The following is an 18325-nucleotide window of genomic DNA, read 5'->3' as shown; positions in this document are numbered from 1 at the left end:
TTGCCCTCCAATGAGATCTCATCTCCCGACTGTTGCCTTACAATGACATCTCATCTCCAGACTATTGCCCTCCAATGAGATCTCATCTCCAGACTATTGCCCTTCTATGAGATTTCATCTCCAGACTGTCACCTTACAATGACATCTCATCTCCCGACTATTGCCCCACAATGAGATCTCATCTCCAGACTGTTGCACAACAATAGCATCTCATCTTATGTCTATTGCCCTACAATGACATCTCATCTCCACACTATTGCCCTACAATGACCACTCATCTCAAGAATATTGCCCTACAATGAGATCATATCTCCAGACTATTGCCCTACAATGAGAACTCATCTCCAGACTGTTGCCCTAGAATGACATCTCTAGACTATTGTCCTTCAATATAATCTCATCTCTAGACCATTGCCCTACAATGAGATCCCATTTAACTTGATTTAAGGACTTTTGCCATACAATAAGATCTCATCTTAGGACTATTGCCCTTCAATGACATATCATCTTAGAACTATTGGCCTTCAATGACATATCATCTTAGTACTATTGCCCTTCAATGAAATCTCATCTTAAGACTATTGTCTTACAATGAGATCGCATCTCTAGACTATTGCCTTACAATCACATCTCATCTTAGTCTATTGCCCTACAATGAAATCTGATCTTAGGACTATTGCCCTACAATGAGATCCTATCTTAAGACTATTACCCTAAAATGATATCATAACTAAGAAGCTCTCTTGTGTTTCAATAAAAAAAACCATAGACAATCTATAATTCAAAAGTGTTTTTATATACAATTCTTATTCAAATTTACATAAATTACCCAACCTTTGTTCAACATGAGAGTCACATATTTTATTGAATATTATAAAATAAAATATTTCATACCTCGTTAACAATATATACATTTTAACCATACACAATTCTTACAATTCTCAGTGCAACTCCACACAGACTAGAACAATAAAACTGTCTTTCAAACAATTGTCAATTCTCATTTTTATATTCACCCAAACATTCATATGTAAGCAACAAATGTGTTCTTGACAGGTTTCTCACATAACAAGTATACAAACATGATATCACCAAACCAAATGGGACTATCTCTAATTTTAAAGTTCTGCTAATGAGAACGACTATGCATATTATTCACAGGTCAATATTTTGGTAAAGATTTTTTTGAGACTGCAAAAATCATATGAATTGTACTAGCTGAATTAGAATTACGCTAAAGATATTTGGTTTTTAGATATATTATGCTAATTTTTTGTCTCAGTTAGTTTTAGATATACTATCTGATTATCTGAAAATAAAGACTGCACATCAGTATTCTCACAATGGCCATATCGCGATAGTACCAGAATTCACATACTCATAAATGTATACTAGTACAGTATATTCAAAAATATGCAATGTTTTTATTATTGTAAAAATTGTTACTGTTTGGGTGTTGCCAAAAAAAAACATTTTAAATTCTTATCATGCTTTAAATATTGCATAATTTGCATGTGGCAATAACCAAAATTACAATAATTAATCTGGCTTTTTGTTCATTCTTCAAAAATCACAACAATAAATGCATGCATTATTTCTGAACTTGCAGTATAGAGTAAGACTATAGTAAGTTAAGTTTGTCTGTATTAGCTTGATAGTCCATAACAATATAAACTTCAATAGTATTTATGGGCATTCAATTTTATTTTAACATTACTTTCCTAATGGGTGGTTAATCCCTTTTTCCTCAATTAAAATCTAAAATCTAAAACATAAAAAATTATATGGCACATCCTATGATCAAATTTGGTCTCAATCTCAAACATCCATTTGAGTGCACAAAATATCCTGATCGAAAATCCTATATCAAACCTATATTATAGATCTATCATTTATTGCCCACAAGTCATACCGATTCTAGTGCAATATATAACACATTTGTACATAAGGGGTTAAAACTTACATCAAATACTTATTTTCAAACCACTCATTTACAGAAATATACAAAAACTTTATGGAATGTCACAAAATAAAATAATATAGAAAAGAGATCTTTCAATGAAGAAAAAAACGAGAAAAAAAACCTCAAGCAAACAAAATGAAAATAACAAAGCTCTGAAAAATAATTGTTCTACTTTTACAGACTATAATCCCATTCCATCTTCTACTTAAATATTGACATTTCACATAATTATGCTTCAACGTACCTTGGACCTTAAGGTGGTACCTAACACTTTAACTAAAATTAATTTGGCTTGTTTAATTTTCTTAAAATTTTTATAAAGTATTTACTTTGACCATTGGACAAAAATATAAAAATTTCAAAAAATTTGAACCAACCGTTATATCAGAAAAATTACACTGGTTATATAGCAGTTTGACAAACACTTATTTTGATCATTGGGAAGCTTAATATTTACTTCTAAGTCATTAAAACATTCTGCTGATTTTACAGAGTTATCTCCCTGAAGTGTTAGGTACCACCTTAAATAGTGAAACATTGAAAATTACCTGCACCTGTGAAATATTATGCTTTATAATCCTACAACAGCAAATTCAATGTCAGCTTCTAAATAAAATGGTTGTCTCTGATATGGTTATTTTAGACTAATGTTGCTTTTTGAACATACATGTATTTTTTAAACAGATGGTAAAGATGGTAGATTAAATTGCATGGAAACAAAATTATTGTTATTGACATTTTTAATTGGTTTTATATAAAGGGAAGTAATTCAAAAGATTTTACCATAGATTTACCTCAAACAGCATGACTCATTCTGTTCTTAATTTAAAATCATTTTTGTATTAAATTAAGTGGCTTTTGTCTACATAATTTACAAAACTGACTCAAACATTAGCTTAGACGCATTCTGAAAAAGTATTATGATCTAATATATACTTTGTGAATTTACAGCAAAAGCTCCATCATTCAAAAATTTTAGTAATCATCAATTTTAAAGCAATCTCTATATATTTCCCACACTATAGCATTAGACAACACACTTAAGGAAGCTCGCGGGTATAAAAAAATCGGCAAAAAATTAAACTCTTGTTTTTTCATTACAAATTTTATTTATTACACAATTAGCTATTACTTTATAATATGGCACAAAAATCACAATGAAAAATCGATTTGGTTTGGCCACAGATGACTTTTAAAATGTTCATATCATTCAAAAAGCTCCAAATTATCTCCCTTTGGTGCAAAAATGACATTTTTGGATGTTTAAATTGAAATATCTTTTTTAACTCATCGGTGACCTATATTTTTTATTATTTTTTTTAAACAAGCTTTACATTAACAAAATAATTGTAAAATTTTAGCGATTTCTGTAATTTAGTTCTTTTTTTATTTCGATATTACCAATATTTCTCCTAATAGTTCAACAGAAAAAAAGGACGTTAACAAAAATGTATGATTCTTTCGGAGGCAAATTGTGAGCTTAAATGAACGGTGACCCCATATTTTTATTTAAAAACATAGGAAAAACCCTATATTAGAAAAACAAGTTGATTTAGACCCGCGAGCCCCCTTAATTTGAAAAAAATAAAGCACTGCATATATCAAACCATAAACTTACATAATTGTAGTTTTGAATAACACAATAAATTACTTTGTAGTGTTTCCATAATTGCTCTTTTTTGTGTTTAAAACTAGTTATTCTATCTCATTTGAGATAAACAATGAATTAAAAAATATATAACAATATACATGTAGCACATAAAGAAATGACAACCTTTCAGCATGCATTTCAAATTAAATTTTCTGCAGCAGTGCATAAAAAGATTTTATAAACTTTAGAAAAAAATACTTTCAATGCAAGCTTTTCCCATTAAGCAACATGGATATTTAAAGCTAATTTTCAATTTAAATAATGCTTAGAAATGTATCAGCCAATAATATAATAAAGCACAAAGGTATTCAAGAGTAGATTTCATACATCTACTTATATAAAAATAAAGAGATGTGGTATGATTTCCAATAAGACAACTTTACACTTAAAGTTTAAATGAAGTGAACAAAGGAATTTTAGGCAACCATATGGCCTTCAACAATGAGAAGTAAACTCATAAACCTAGCCTTCCTTTGTTAATCTAGTAAAAGCAAGCAATAGGGGTCTGAGGATACTATTTGAGAAACAAGATTTGGTCTTTATTTTTGCTGGAACTCAAGATTTTATCTTTATTGTCATCAGAATTCAGGATTTTCACCTATTGGGACTCAGGAATTAATAAATAATTCAGGGATCTGCGAGAGAAGGGTTAAATTTTTTGGGGATGACACCTTCTTGTACTGCCCCTCAAGAATAGAGATCAGGCACTTATATTCATACTGATAAGGTTCTTTCTATTTTCCTTCTACTGAGCATTTACAAGATATATGATAAGGTATAATCATGATTTAAGATTTAGGTACCAGACATTTCAAAGTCTTTGGGGACAAATATGAAGAAAAGATAGTGAAATAATACTTAAATTGGTTGTTGGAAGTATTGTTGGTCCCTCTCCAGTCTAGAATGATTCGATTAACCAGTGCACACATAGTACACTTTATTTCTTTTTCGTAAAAAGGTTTTGCAATTTGCTATTTTGGATATTATCACTTTTGAAATATTTATGTTATTTCAGACATAAATATCAAGTTTGAAATATGTATGAAAAATATAAAAAAGGTAACCTGTAAGAATTTTTACTTTTAGTATATATTCATAATATTGAAGCAAGATATAGCAAATTAAACCAGTGACATCATTGCACAATTTGATCCCCCAAAATAGATAAAAATAACATACATGTAATACTCATTTAATATAAATAGCATATACAGTTTTACAATATGAAAAAGTAAAAAAAAAATTTAAAATAAGACTAAAAGCAGTTTGACAATCGTGTACAAGATTTTAAATAAATACTTTTTCTTTCATTTAAGCTGCAACAACTGACCACATAAACCATGTATGTAAATCCTTGATATGGTCAAGATATCTATATTATGAATCATTGTTAATCTTACGCTTTAGCGTCAACATGTGTCAATCATCTAACTATAAAGAACTGTATGTCTTGGACATAACATATCAACAACAAAGTTTTTGGATTACGTGCTAATGATTCAGGACTACTACAAGGGGAGAGCACTCTTATGGATTTATTACATGTCAATGTGGTCCAGACAAATAAGTTGGCAGCTTCAACATGGCAGATAGCACCATTCAACAACTTAACAAAAACAATCTAGTCTTTCTTCTTCTCTTCTGTGCTCTTGTCTTCTGAATGTTCGTCTTCTGTATCTGAATATTCCCTGGGCGTCTCTCCAGGTTTTAATAACCGCCCAACATAATCATATTTCTCTGCAAAATATTTGTATAAATAATTCAATTTTTTGTTTTTTCAGGTTAATGTCATTGTATACATAAATGTTATAAGAACTGATTTATTGAAGAAGAAGTTATTTTTTTAAAGATGGGAACAAATGAGCTAACGTATAAAACATGTACCATTTTTTTTATTTTTTTTTTTTACATCAAATGAATGATTTACTTTCAAAACTTGAAGCTTACAGGATTGTTTTTTTTGGTTATTATTTTAAAGATACAGCTGCTGACAATTTCTTCCAGTATTTTATAATATTAAATTGCAAATTGGAAAATGCATGACACACATGCAAATTGGAAAATGCATGACACACATTTGATAGTTTATATCACTATTTATGCATATTAAAGGTAATTGATTATTCAAGAGGAATTTTAGATGTAGACAAATCATATTTACATGAATTACATGTATAAATACATTATGTATGTATATCTTGTACATGATGCATGCCATATTAACAAAATACTTTAAAGACCAAATTATAATCAAGTAAACATATTTAAAAAACAATGTTGTACATATCATCACATATAAATTATTGCAATGCATGATTTTTTTTATTGGTGTGTCTTTAAATCTCCTTTAAAGGTATATTTTCATTACAAATGCCTGAAATGGCAGTCATAATTGAATAAGATAACAGCTTAGGTGGCTTCCATTAAGTGCTTTAAATTGAACTACTAGTACGCAGACAACAAAAAATGCATATTCCTTTATCATGTTTAGAGATCTAGCACTACATGTGTATCAAAGGCTGGACTCAGGACATTTATCATGATTATATATGATATATATATATAGTTAGCGTTTTCATAATTATCATAGTGTTTCATGTTTTTCTTTGTAATTTTTTTTTGTTGGTGTACAAACATATAGATATTATACATGTATGGAGAAGATTTTTTGAGGGATTGTAAAAAAAATTACTTATACAAGTAAATTTTTAAGAAAAATAAGGGGAGATTAATCAAATATTATAATTAACTTATATAAGTATATTAATTATGTTATTATTAACCTCTTCAAGAAAATAGAAATTGCTTGTACGAGTTGTACTCCTGACAAAAGTCAACATAAAACAATTTCAATTTCATATTTGGTCCAATTTCTTGCGACATCGTTTAAAAAAAAAAATTTACCTGTAAATTGCATCTCCCATTCTTTGACTCTTTCCATCTGTTCCATATTGAGATCTGAAAGATCATCATATTCATCCTTTAGAGCATCCTCATTGAGTGAGAAAGTACCAAGACCTCTTGATGCATCTCTGCCAGCAAATACGCCATAGGCACCATCTAAAATACAAGAAGTTTGATTTTGACTATTAACAACAACTTGAACAAAGAGGAACAACCATTAGGAAATATAGTTTTTGATCTGTAGTCTCAAAAATAATTATATATAATGATCCAACCATATTATATCATGATGTATAGACTTTTTAATAGGTTTTACTCAACACTCTCAGACTTGCATATTACACTGGTTTTTTTTAATGTAGCTGTGGCTTCATTAGTCATGTTAGTTGAATTCTAGCTATAGACCTAGATTTCATGGGTGGAAATAAATCCAAATTCAAAATGCCTTTTGTTATTCTTTGATTCAAATGACAAGGCTCTGTACTTATACTAATGTCATTGTACTATATAGATATAAAAACATGTGGTATGAGTGCCAATGATAGCAGTCATTTGTTAATTTACTTATCATTGTCATTTTGTTTAGTTTCTTTTGTTACCAATTCTGACATTTGACTCAGACTTCTTTTACTGTTCCTATACTTTTGTGTTTGTTTGGTTATCATTGGCTAGACTTGCTAGAGGTATTAGGTAAGATTGAAATCTCGAAAAACATGTTTAACCCTGCCATACATGTACGGTATGTTTGCTCCTGCCCATAGTCGGGAGCCTCTTGCATTTGTTCTTCTATATGTAGTATGATTTATAATTTTAGTTCATTTATATATTTCATAGTTCAGAACGACATCTTTTATCACTGATGTGGAACACATTTTAGTTTAGGGGCCAGTAGAAGCGCCTTTGGATGAAGGATTTTCTCACTGTGTTGAAGACCCATTGATGGCCTTCAGCTGATTTCTGCTACATGACGTACATGTATTTAGTCGGATTGTTGTCTCTTTGACTTATTTCCCATTTCTGTTCTCAATTTCAAAGTTTGTAGACTTAAAATCAATATATACATGATATATATATACTAACCCGTCCTTCGCCTAAGAAAGACTTTACAACAAACAAACAAAAATATGATTGTTATTGAACTTTTTGATCGGATATATATATATTGATACAGATCTTTATAAAGATAGTGTCAATAAGTGTTCATCCAACATGGCAACAAAATGTAACATGGTGTATATACATGTACAATCAGGGTTTCCCCTGGATCAATTATTTTTTTGGCCACCTCTTTCGCCAAAACAATAAATTTTTCGCCACTGTATTATTTTTTTCACAAGTAACATAACTATACTTTTTGTTTAAAATTTAACTTTTTTTCTACCCCACCCCCTTTTTCCCTTAAATAAGGTGATTTTGACCCATTGTGTCTATGATTATTCTCTATAACTTATTTTAGAGTCCACATTTAATGAAATAACACTAAACATTTACTTTAAAACAACAGATATTGTTTTTAACTTAAAAAGGGAAAAATATTTATTGTATTTTAAACAACTTTTCAAAATAAGGAAACTTACTGATGTGCCGAGGGGTTGTTCCAAACCTTTGGGGTAGATTTATTCATAACGACAATGACGACAGTTTTCTTTTCTCGACCATCGAAATGAAAAAGTTGAGACATAAAACTATGCTTCAAACACGTGTGTCACTCAAACGACTTGTAAGTAGTCTCCCTAATCAATTACCTATATTAAAGTCAAAGGATAACAAAAGTTTAAAATCGGAGATTTTTTTTGCTTTTGAACATTTTACGTCACAAAAACAGCTTTTTTTTCTAATTTTCTTCATAGGAAATGGAGACATCAAAAGTTTGCTTCAAACACGTGTGTCGCCAAGTGGTAAATAAATTTCTGTATGTGACATTTAGCAGAAGCCATTTAACCATATCATTATGTCAAACAATTCAATCATCACCTTTATAAATTAGTCCTTTGTTTTCGATAGCTATAAAATGCAATCAGCTGAGTATTGATTTTCTTAATGAGGTCAAGGTGAATTACGCATATTGTCTGATCGGGTAAAGTCCGAGAAACTCGAAAAAGTAAATAAACAAGATGGAGGAAAATAAATCGTTCTACATTTCTTTCGCCAAATTCTTTCGCAAATAACGAATTTTTATCGCCACAATAATTATTTTTTCGCAAATTGCAAAAATGGCGACCGCCAGCAGAAACCATGTATACAATGTATATGGCATGTATGGGTTGTCCTTGGTCGCCATGTTGGAGCTAATCATATATTTATAACGATCTTTATGAACTTACCTGCATTTTATATATATCATTTTGTAGTCAGGGGACTTACTTAAATGAGTGATTTTCTAAATCACTGATTCAAGTAACATTATTTCCATAAAGGTTGGAAGTTAGAGTTGTCTTTCTTTAATAATCACCTATTTAAGTAGTACAAATTAATCACTAGAAAAAGTGATTTAATTTTATTGTAGCTATAAATATAAAATACTAATGATCCAGGAACTAAAATTTTATGTTACTAAACTTATCAGAACCAACATCTGTGTTGTCTAGGATGACCAGGTCATTTCAGGTGATGACCTTGTACTGAATCTAGGATAATGACATACAAATCACTTGTTTAAGTATCAGACCTCAATTTCCTTCCCTTCTTTAAGTATTAATCTTTTAATAACCCCCACTAATTTCAACATCCCCCAATAGTGAATTTTTAACTGATGATGTATTTTTTTAATGGAAATTGGCCAAATATGACAAATCACAGGATTGCAGTTATAAATCATTAACTCTTGAACTTATCAATTTTATTCTTTTTCATCCCTTCAGAAGGCTAAAACAATAACAAGATTTATTTTGTTTGTGTTACTGTGTTGATATGACAAAATCAGTTAATACGTGATATCAAGGGCCGCCCTAGACCGAATAATCTGTCTCAAGTGTGGGTACATTTGTCATTCCATATTCGTGTGGACACAAAAAAAAAATAATAAAAAAATAAAATAGCCAAATGATGAAAAGAAAATATGGAATGACAAATGTACCCACACTAGAGACAGATTATTCGGTCTAGGGCCGCCCGAACACAGGGGACTCCACTGTAAGTCTAGTCAAATAAATATGACGTCTTGAAAGGCTACATGTATTCTAAAATTTTGATTTGACTTTTTCTGTCGATGTAAGGCGTCAGTACTAGTTATTTGGACTAGACTTAGCTGCGGAACCCTAGCTCAGAGTTCCTTATGTTATTTTATACTATTTGTGGACCATGTTCTGCAGGTAGAAAATTATACACCTTATCACATTTGTCCGCCGATTACTGGATATCACACAGGTTCCCGTAAATGAATGTCTGACGCCACAATGAAAAAGTGATTGTTGTTGACGTCAAAAGTTCAAGCGGCCGGGTCAGCCGGGAATAGCGATAAGGTGTATAGACTAGGTCAAGCCCTGAAGTGTAACTTCTTGGTTAAAATCATTGCATGCATTTTTCTATTAACTACCTGGGCCGTAAAATCGTTTGCCTCGTGTAACATCAAACACTTTGAAATTGACAGCTATTAGAATTCTTCCATCTTGACCCCTGCCATCATATTCTTTCAATTGTTCAAGTGCAAAATCTTTTTTCTTCAAACGGGGAATCTGCGGCTTCGGCGCTGAGGGTGTAGTATCACGTCTTCCGCCAATTATTTTGTACAATAAAAACAAACATATTGCAAGAAGCAAGAGATTGAGTGGGCTTCCAATCAGTTCTGACAGAAGATTTGAGAAAAATCCGCCACTTTGGGTCTCGACAACAACTTCGTCAGCCATTTTATAAATTTTCTCTATGTTGTACTGGTACGGGCGGTAAGCTGTGGTAGTTGACAAGGAACCAGTATCGATAAGGGGGAGTTAAATTGTGTGTACGTGTCATCCGTACATTTCACAAGCCATCATCTTCAATAAAAAAATAATGTAAAACTAAAAAAAACAAAAAAACAACAACAACAAACAAACGAAACGAAACAGGATAAAATAATAAAACCAAAAAGAACCAACTCTGTAATCTGTAATATATATTCTGCCAATGTAGGCACACCTCTTCCGAGTATTGGTTTTTCACATCATGAATAAAAATATCTTCCACCAATATCACTATACACTATTTACATTGTTCATCATATTCTTGACGATAAAATTGGACTTAATGTCAATATCATCAAATCATTAAATATTTTAAAATCTAAAAATATTTATCAAAAGATATCACTGTTTAAGAGTAGACAACCAATTGACACTTAGGATTCATAAAATGTTACTTTCTTTTCTTTTTCTTTATATCATCTAATTGCAACAGTCTATATCTTTCACAATGGAGACAAATTATAAACACAAAAAAAAAATGTTTAAAAAAAATCTGAATAAATAGACAAAAAATAAAAGCATAATTAGAAAAAAATAAGGTTTTTCCTCACAGAGACAAGACCTTTATAAAATATACTCAACGGATGAATCAAACACTTCCCTGAAATGAATAATTATAATATATAGGGGCAGATCTCAGGCGTTTCAGTGTGGCAGTGTGACCCCCCTTTTTTCATTTTTCTTTATCTTTTTATTTTTTGGGATTTTATATATTATTTAAATATATATTTTTTTTTATATTTTAACTTATCCGTTCACTTAGTTTTACAAGGTGTTCAATGTTGTTCCAATGCGACATAACAATATAAGTACAAAAAATCCTCTATCCATAAAATAAAAAAATAAAAAAGGAGAGTTCACTCCATAAACGCATGTGGGGCATATCCAGTCATTTATCATAGGGGGTTCAACCGCAGGATAGTCTGTACTATAAATAATCGAGAGACGTCAAACATAAAGCATTGTTTCATCACATGTAGGCACTATCAAGACGTTTTATCTGTATAGTAATTACCATGATTACATATGGGCAATGGGAACAACATACTTATATAGTGTCCATGTACAAATGTACATACGTATACCCATGTATACTGGGACAGATGTAGTATAACTTGAAAAGAGCTCTTTAGTTGTATACATGGACACTGGGAACATTATATCTTGTCAATTAATAGTTGGGAGAAAGACCACCTTCCCGACAGAGATTTTAACAACAACCCTCCGACCAGACATTGCGATGTGGTCCAGAATCGTCAGACACATCATTCTTGTAGAGCTACCAGTGCCATGGGAAACAAGACGGGAAGAAGACCATGAGATAAAACTTGCCAAGTACCAGGATTTTGAACTAACTGAACCTGTAAGAAGAAGCTTAACTAGGAAAAGTTGGGAGTCAGGCGGAGGAAACCTCTGGTTGGGTAGGGAGGAAGAGAAAACAGTGGAAGAGCTAGCTGGTTCTTGGCCTGATATAGCCGGGTAAAATGGCTATTCGACTATATATAAATCAAGAAGGAAGATTTCGCTCCTAAAACTTTTATTTTAGCAGCCCGGCAAGACCGAACAACAAACTCCAAACTAAATGTCATGTTACATACAAACAATAACAATATATATAAGCACAAGCAATTAAAGGAAGTTAAGCAGATTAACAGATGACAAATTAGAAATAACAATAGATTAAAAAAGTAATTAGTGTCCGACACGTATTTGTAAATTATAGTCAAAACTGTCACAGAGAATAAACAATGAGATAAAGAGAGTAAATTTATTTAGACCTTTGTCCAAGATTATGACACATAATCCGTGTAAAACACTTATGCCTAAATTTACGACAAAGTCTAGAATATTAAATAAATACAAAACCTAAATATACATTGAATTACTAAAATATTGATTAAAAACTAATTTCATTGCACTGTCCAAATTGTCCGGTCATATATTCCCGCGGGTCCTGAAGACACGTCCCGGGTCAACTGAAATTGTTCCTAAAGTTTCTTCTGTGATTGTAGCGTCCACTGTAACGATAGTTTTGGTTTGGATGATTATCTTCTCTTGTATTTTTCCGAATATTGTCCCGTTCGTCCTCTAGTGTTGTGATTCGATTCAACATACGTTCTTTGTCGCGCTGTAATTGATATTGCTGGTCGCTTGCCTCAATTCTTTGATTGTAAATCCGAAGATTAGCCTCTTTAAGATAAGTAATGCTTTTTCGTAATATATCCATTTCTTTTTTATCATCTGCACCTTGTTTTTGACATTTTTCTAAATTGCGAACCACACTGTTATGCTCTTGTTTCAGCTTTTTGAATTTCTTTTCGTAATGCACACTTTTGATTTCAAACTTCACTCTCTCTGAATGCACTTGGTCGTGCCTGAGTATAACGCTATCAATGAATTATCTATCATAATTAAAGGCGGGAAAGAAATCCATCAGTTCAATAGTGGTAAGTTCCGCACAAGGAAAAATTGACATAGCTTTGTTTTCTTTGAATATCCTCATCCTTTCTGCGTCGCGACGTAGTTTCGATTTGGATTTAACTTTAACAAGTTTAACGTCCGGTTTTCTATGAAAGTTACACATTGTCGAAATGTCCAAAATTTCTGCACTTATGACAAAATGATGTTTTTGCTATACATTGTCTAAAATGAAATTGATTGTTCACAGTCTTTCCACAAAACTTACATAGGCAGTTGTCCATATGTTGTGTTGAATTTCTGGTCTGATTGGTCGTTCCATTATCAGACATCTGGTATCTCCAGTTTCGGCCAAAATTTCTGGTTCTCTGAGTATCCATTTTTCTGTTTGCCCGACACGTATTTGTAAATTATAGTCAAAACTGTCACAAAGAATAAACAATGAGATAAATAGAGTAAATGCATTTAGACCTTTGTCCAAGATTATGACACATAATCCGTGTAAAACACTTATGCCTAAATTTACGACAAATTCTAGAATATTAAATAAATACAAAACCTAAATAAACATTGAATTACTAAAATATTGATTAAAAACTAATTTCATTGCACTGTACAAATTGTCCGGTCATACTAGTCTGATCAACTCAGTCGGCGCACCTCCTGGAGATTGTCGTGGATAGCGCCGAAACAGTCAAGCTAGGAGAGGGGATCCACCTGATAATGGAACCAGCTTATAGCAGTGGAACATTGTATTAAAGGTATTAATTATAAAGACAACTTGGTGACCCTTATACAACCTTGGAGATAAGTGATGTACGTTACATAGGCTTATTCCGAAAATTTAACTTGTGTTTAAACACTTTTCATATCTAAAATAAACAGAGGGACTGAAAAAAAACAGATCCAGACGACACATGGATAGAAATGTATGATGCCTATGATGCGTCATCATCTTTCTTGTTATTTCACGAAGAAAAAATATATAAGAGTTATTTTTCCTTTTGCATATTTTTATTTTAACTTCGTTTAGCTCATGAATTTCTCATTTCAACATGCAAGTACTTCAAACAATCAATGGAAATTAATTGAAATCATTATAATGAGTTATTAACAGACTGGAAGAGTTGTGTACACATTTCAATTTATATTCCGAGGTATATTGGAATGCATAAAAGAACATTGAATACCACTCTTGCATTGCATTGAATTCAGAAAGAAATTACGATTTTCTTTAATTAGTGAATGCAATGATAAAACTATCTTACAGTCTAAAGATTAGACCATTGGTTTCCCCGTTTGAATGGTTTTACATCAGAAAGTTTTGGGACCTTTTTTAGCTTGCTGTTCGGTGTGAGCCTATATAGGCTCCGTTTTGAAGACTTTACCTTGACATATAATGGTTTACTTTAATGAATTGTGACTTGGATGGAGAATTGACTCATTGGCACTCATGCCACATCTTCCTATATCTCATGATTGTCTCCCTAAATTTACTTTGTAAATAGTTTCATTTGTGAGTTATTCAAAGTCCAATCTTTCTACTTACTTAATCATGTTAATGTACACAATTCATTTGAATCACTTAATTGATTTATATCATACTGAACATTCTGATGATGAATGATTATAGTTTATTCTCACGATAAAACTAGAAGACTGTATTCAATTCCACAATAAATGCAGTATTTACAACATTATATTCTATGGTTACAAAATTTTATGAAATTGTCGGAACATTACATGCAGTGTTAACAACATTAAATGCAGACGTGGAAACATGGTATGCAGTGGTCACAACAAATTCGACTGCATCTTCCATTCACTTTCTGTTCCCTTTCCCAATCTGCAATTATTGTTCGGTGTCAGGTACTAGTATATGTGGAACACAACATCAGGCGCATAAAAACTTTCAAAGTAAAGGTAAGTGGAAGCCTAGGGGAAAATCCGAAAAAAAACCACCCATACTATACAGCTTCTTGGCGGGTTTTGCAGAGATCGATCGAAGTTGTTTGTTTGTTTATTGTTCAGTGACAAATATGTCATGCATGTTAAGGACGGTAGTTCAGTAGTAGAGTGACATATCATTGAGTCATAGTTAATTAAGTAAAACTAAAACTGGCTTATTATCAGATTTTGTTCAAATCTAGAAGTGCATACTAGAAAAACTATCGGCCACTCCCTGCAAACACATTTCCGGTCCCATAACTAACTCCCAAGTCAGGAGCCTGTTATTCAGTGGTTGCTGTTTGTTGCTGTGTTACATTTTGTGTACATTATTTAGGCCATTTACATGTATTCTTGTTTGAATTGTTTTACATTTGTGATTTTTATGCCTCTTATAGTTGAAGTATGTGCGATATGGGATTTGCTTATTGTTGAAGGCCGTCCAGTAATCTGTAGATGTTTATTTATGTGTCATTTGGCCTCTTTTGAGGATAATTGTCTCATTAACAATCATAACACAACCAATCTTTTTTTAAAAGAAAAGGCACTTCAGGAATCAACATTGAAAATATCCGTACCTGGGCCTATAATAGGTAAATTTTATAAATTGTGACTAGGATTGAGAGTTGTCTCATTGTCACTTATGCCACATCTTCCTATATCTATACACAATCAAACGGTGTATTCAGGATTTGCTATAAAACACGGGTAGGAATCACAACTGAACTCCGTTTTTATGCATGGAATAACGGTGCACCTTTAATCAGGTTGACTTTACCAAATGATTAATATACGAATTCTAAAAATCTTGGACAGAATAAGGCATAGGTTCTGAAATTTGGTAACGGACCCGCGATGTCGCGGGTATAGTCTAGTTTAATACATAGAAATATCGAGATAAAAAGACAAAAAGGCAACTATAAATCCACAAAACACTGCGAAGAAACCGAGAAAATTGAGGCGTTACAAACTCTTTAGTGCAATCAGTTTTCATCGGAAATCTTATAACTCTTGCTCTCCCTGTGACAAGGTTGTGTCGCTTTTGATATGTTAATTTGTTTTGTATACACATCGTTGTGCATTAAATGGAACTTTATACAACATTCTTACTAGTGAGCGGTTTAGCTATCTATAATACCCATGATACATTGTTAAATCGACCGTTACTTACATTATAAAATGTCTATATCATTTCAGAAATATGATATCTATTAGTTTGAAGTTTTTGAGCTTTTCATTTTACCATTAGATCAATGAATTTCCGGTATGAATTTTCTTCGACGTTCAGTGTTTTTGTGATTTTACAAATTATTAGTAGATCATACAAAGTCGCATTATAAAGGGTGATAATGCTAGGAGACACGAATTTCCAGTTGCTAGTCACAACAAAACAATTATCATTGCTTAAGTGCATATGTATAATGTTTTATTTTTTTAATTGTTTACACGTTATTGAACATTTAAAATCTGATTATTAAATAGTCATGTTGTCAGTACAATTAGCTTTTAGTTTTTAATGGAAACATTCTTTGTGATTTATTAAAAGTGTTTGATTTTCATTTAACATTTCATTTTTTTCCGTATAAATATTGGAAAACCAATAATCAACGTGGCCCGTATTTCTTTTTATATCTATTTAATTTTATCACCCGGAATGTTCAATTTAAGGATGGTGCGATTTGAGGTACCAAATGATCAAAACTTGTTTTTTATCACTTTCCTCTGTTTTGTTCTCTCTGTTGCAGGTAAGATTATTTTTTAATGAAAAATGACAATGTTTTCAGACATACAATGTACCTGCATTGAATTGCCTTAAATTCGTCATTTAGGGACAAACAACGTAAAAAGTAGTTAAAACTAATTAAAGGGCAAAAGTTCTCATTAGGAGTAAAACCCGTTTTGTGGACTTTTTACTATAGTGCTAGATCTTGTATTGCTGACAATTTGTATGTTTACAGTTTTTATACAACAGTTAACGCCATTGATATGATTGAAGGCACTCGAAAAGTATTGGAATTACTGAAATATTTCATTTAAAGGTTATAAATTCAATAAGAATACCTCGTTTTAATCTATGATTTTATAGATTATTACACCTTATTTAAAAAACCTGGGTTTTGATTGGTTGATAGTCAGCATAACCAGAAATTAGTAGTGGTTTTTCTAATTAATATTCATAATATGTAAATTAGAATTGTACCACGTGATACAAGGCCCTGTACATACAATACACTCTCAACATGTTGTACAACCTTCTCCAACTCCAGTACAAAACCATTGGTTACAACAACCAGTTCATTCTTTATTCCAGCAGACAGTTCCAGCTCCACCACCTTATATGTTTAGACAACCAAGTAGAACTCAAATGGCACCTTCACAAAACATACCAAATAGTCACATGCAAGCCCAGTATCCACAAATGATATATCCTAGAGCTGCAGTTGCAACACAATTATCTCCATTTGATAGTAATAACAGTATTGCTGTCACTCCATCAATTCATCCTCATTCTCAAATTCACCACATGTCCTCTACTCAAGGAAAGGTACAGACAGACACATCTAGTAATAAAATTGTACCAGAGCTTATCACAAAATCTTACGTTTCTAATGACATAAGTAACAGTTCATCAGGAGATAGTAAAAACAGTTTTGCTGTCAATCCATCTACCCATCTTCATTCTCAAATTCACCAGTTGTCATCTACTCAAGGAAAGATACAGATAAACACATCTACTAATAAAAATGTACCAGAGCTTATCACAAATTCTTATTCTTATGTTCCTAATGTCTTAAGTAACAGTTCTACAGGAGATAGTAAAACAGTTTTGCTGTCAGAAAAGGAAATGAAATGAAAGCAAACCTGAATGATTCTTCACAAAGTGGACATCCTAGAGATTCAGCAAAACCATATGTTGATCCTGAAAATCCTGATCACAATATCATATCAAATTTCCCAAACTCAAATAGTAAAAACTGTTTTGCTGTTGAACAAAGGAGTGAGACAAGGATATCAGAAAATTGTTCTGACACAGTAGGATTGCCTCCAAACAAGAATGTTCAACACATATACAATCCTTTTTTAGACAAAGGTCAAACATTCCTCCTAGACCCAGATATAGCACCTCCTGTGACAAAAATGATATAACCTTAGGAAAATCAAGTCCGCTCCGAATTGTTTCTTTCAACATTAAAGGCTTTAATTCCAATAAAAACTACTTTGATGAACTTCTTGATAAACATGATATTGTACTGATACAAGAACATTGGCTTTTTAACTATAAAAAAGAATTGTTGAAACAACATCATTCAGATTTTATAACTTTCTCGAGACAAATTGATGATAATGAACCCTTATCTCCAATCAGTAGACCAAGAGGCCATGGAGGTATTGCAATTTTGTATAGAAAGTCCATGTCAACTATGTTTTCTCAACTTCCTGATGGAGATAACAGAACACAGGCTATCGAAATTTCAACCACAAAAGACCCAATATGCCTTATAA

At 31.9% G+C, this 18325-nt stretch overlaps 1 protein-coding gene across 1 annotated transcript; it reads right to left on the bottom strand.

The window, feature by feature from the left end:
- Positions 1 to 4567: 4567 nt before the first annotated feature.
- Positions 4568 to 10409, bottom strand: LOC134700206 (membrane-associated progesterone receptor component 1-like). The gene is made up of 3 exons (XM_063561565.1): positions 10054 to 10409; positions 6519 to 6674; positions 4568 to 5351 (listed from the first exon to the last, which is right to left on the bottom strand). Exons 1-3 carry the CDS (start codon positions 10361 to 10363, stop codon positions 5236 to 5238), a joined length of 582 nt encoding a protein of 193 aa, XP_063417635.1. The 5' UTR covers positions 10364 to 10409; the 3' UTR covers positions 4568 to 5235.
- Positions 10410 to 18325: the final 7916 nt, after the last annotated feature.

Source organism: Mytilus trossulus, unplaced genomic scaffold (assembly GCF_036588685.1).
Source record: "Mytilus trossulus isolate FHL-02 unplaced genomic scaffold, PNRI_Mtr1.1.1.hap1 h1tg000128l__unscaffolded, whole genome shotgun sequence".
Taxonomy (NCBI): domain Eukaryota; kingdom Metazoa; phylum Mollusca; class Bivalvia; order Mytilida; family Mytilidae; genus Mytilus; species Mytilus trossulus.
The sequence above is the reverse complement of the archived record's forward strand: the minus strand, read 5'-3'. Positions and strand labels throughout refer to the sequence as shown.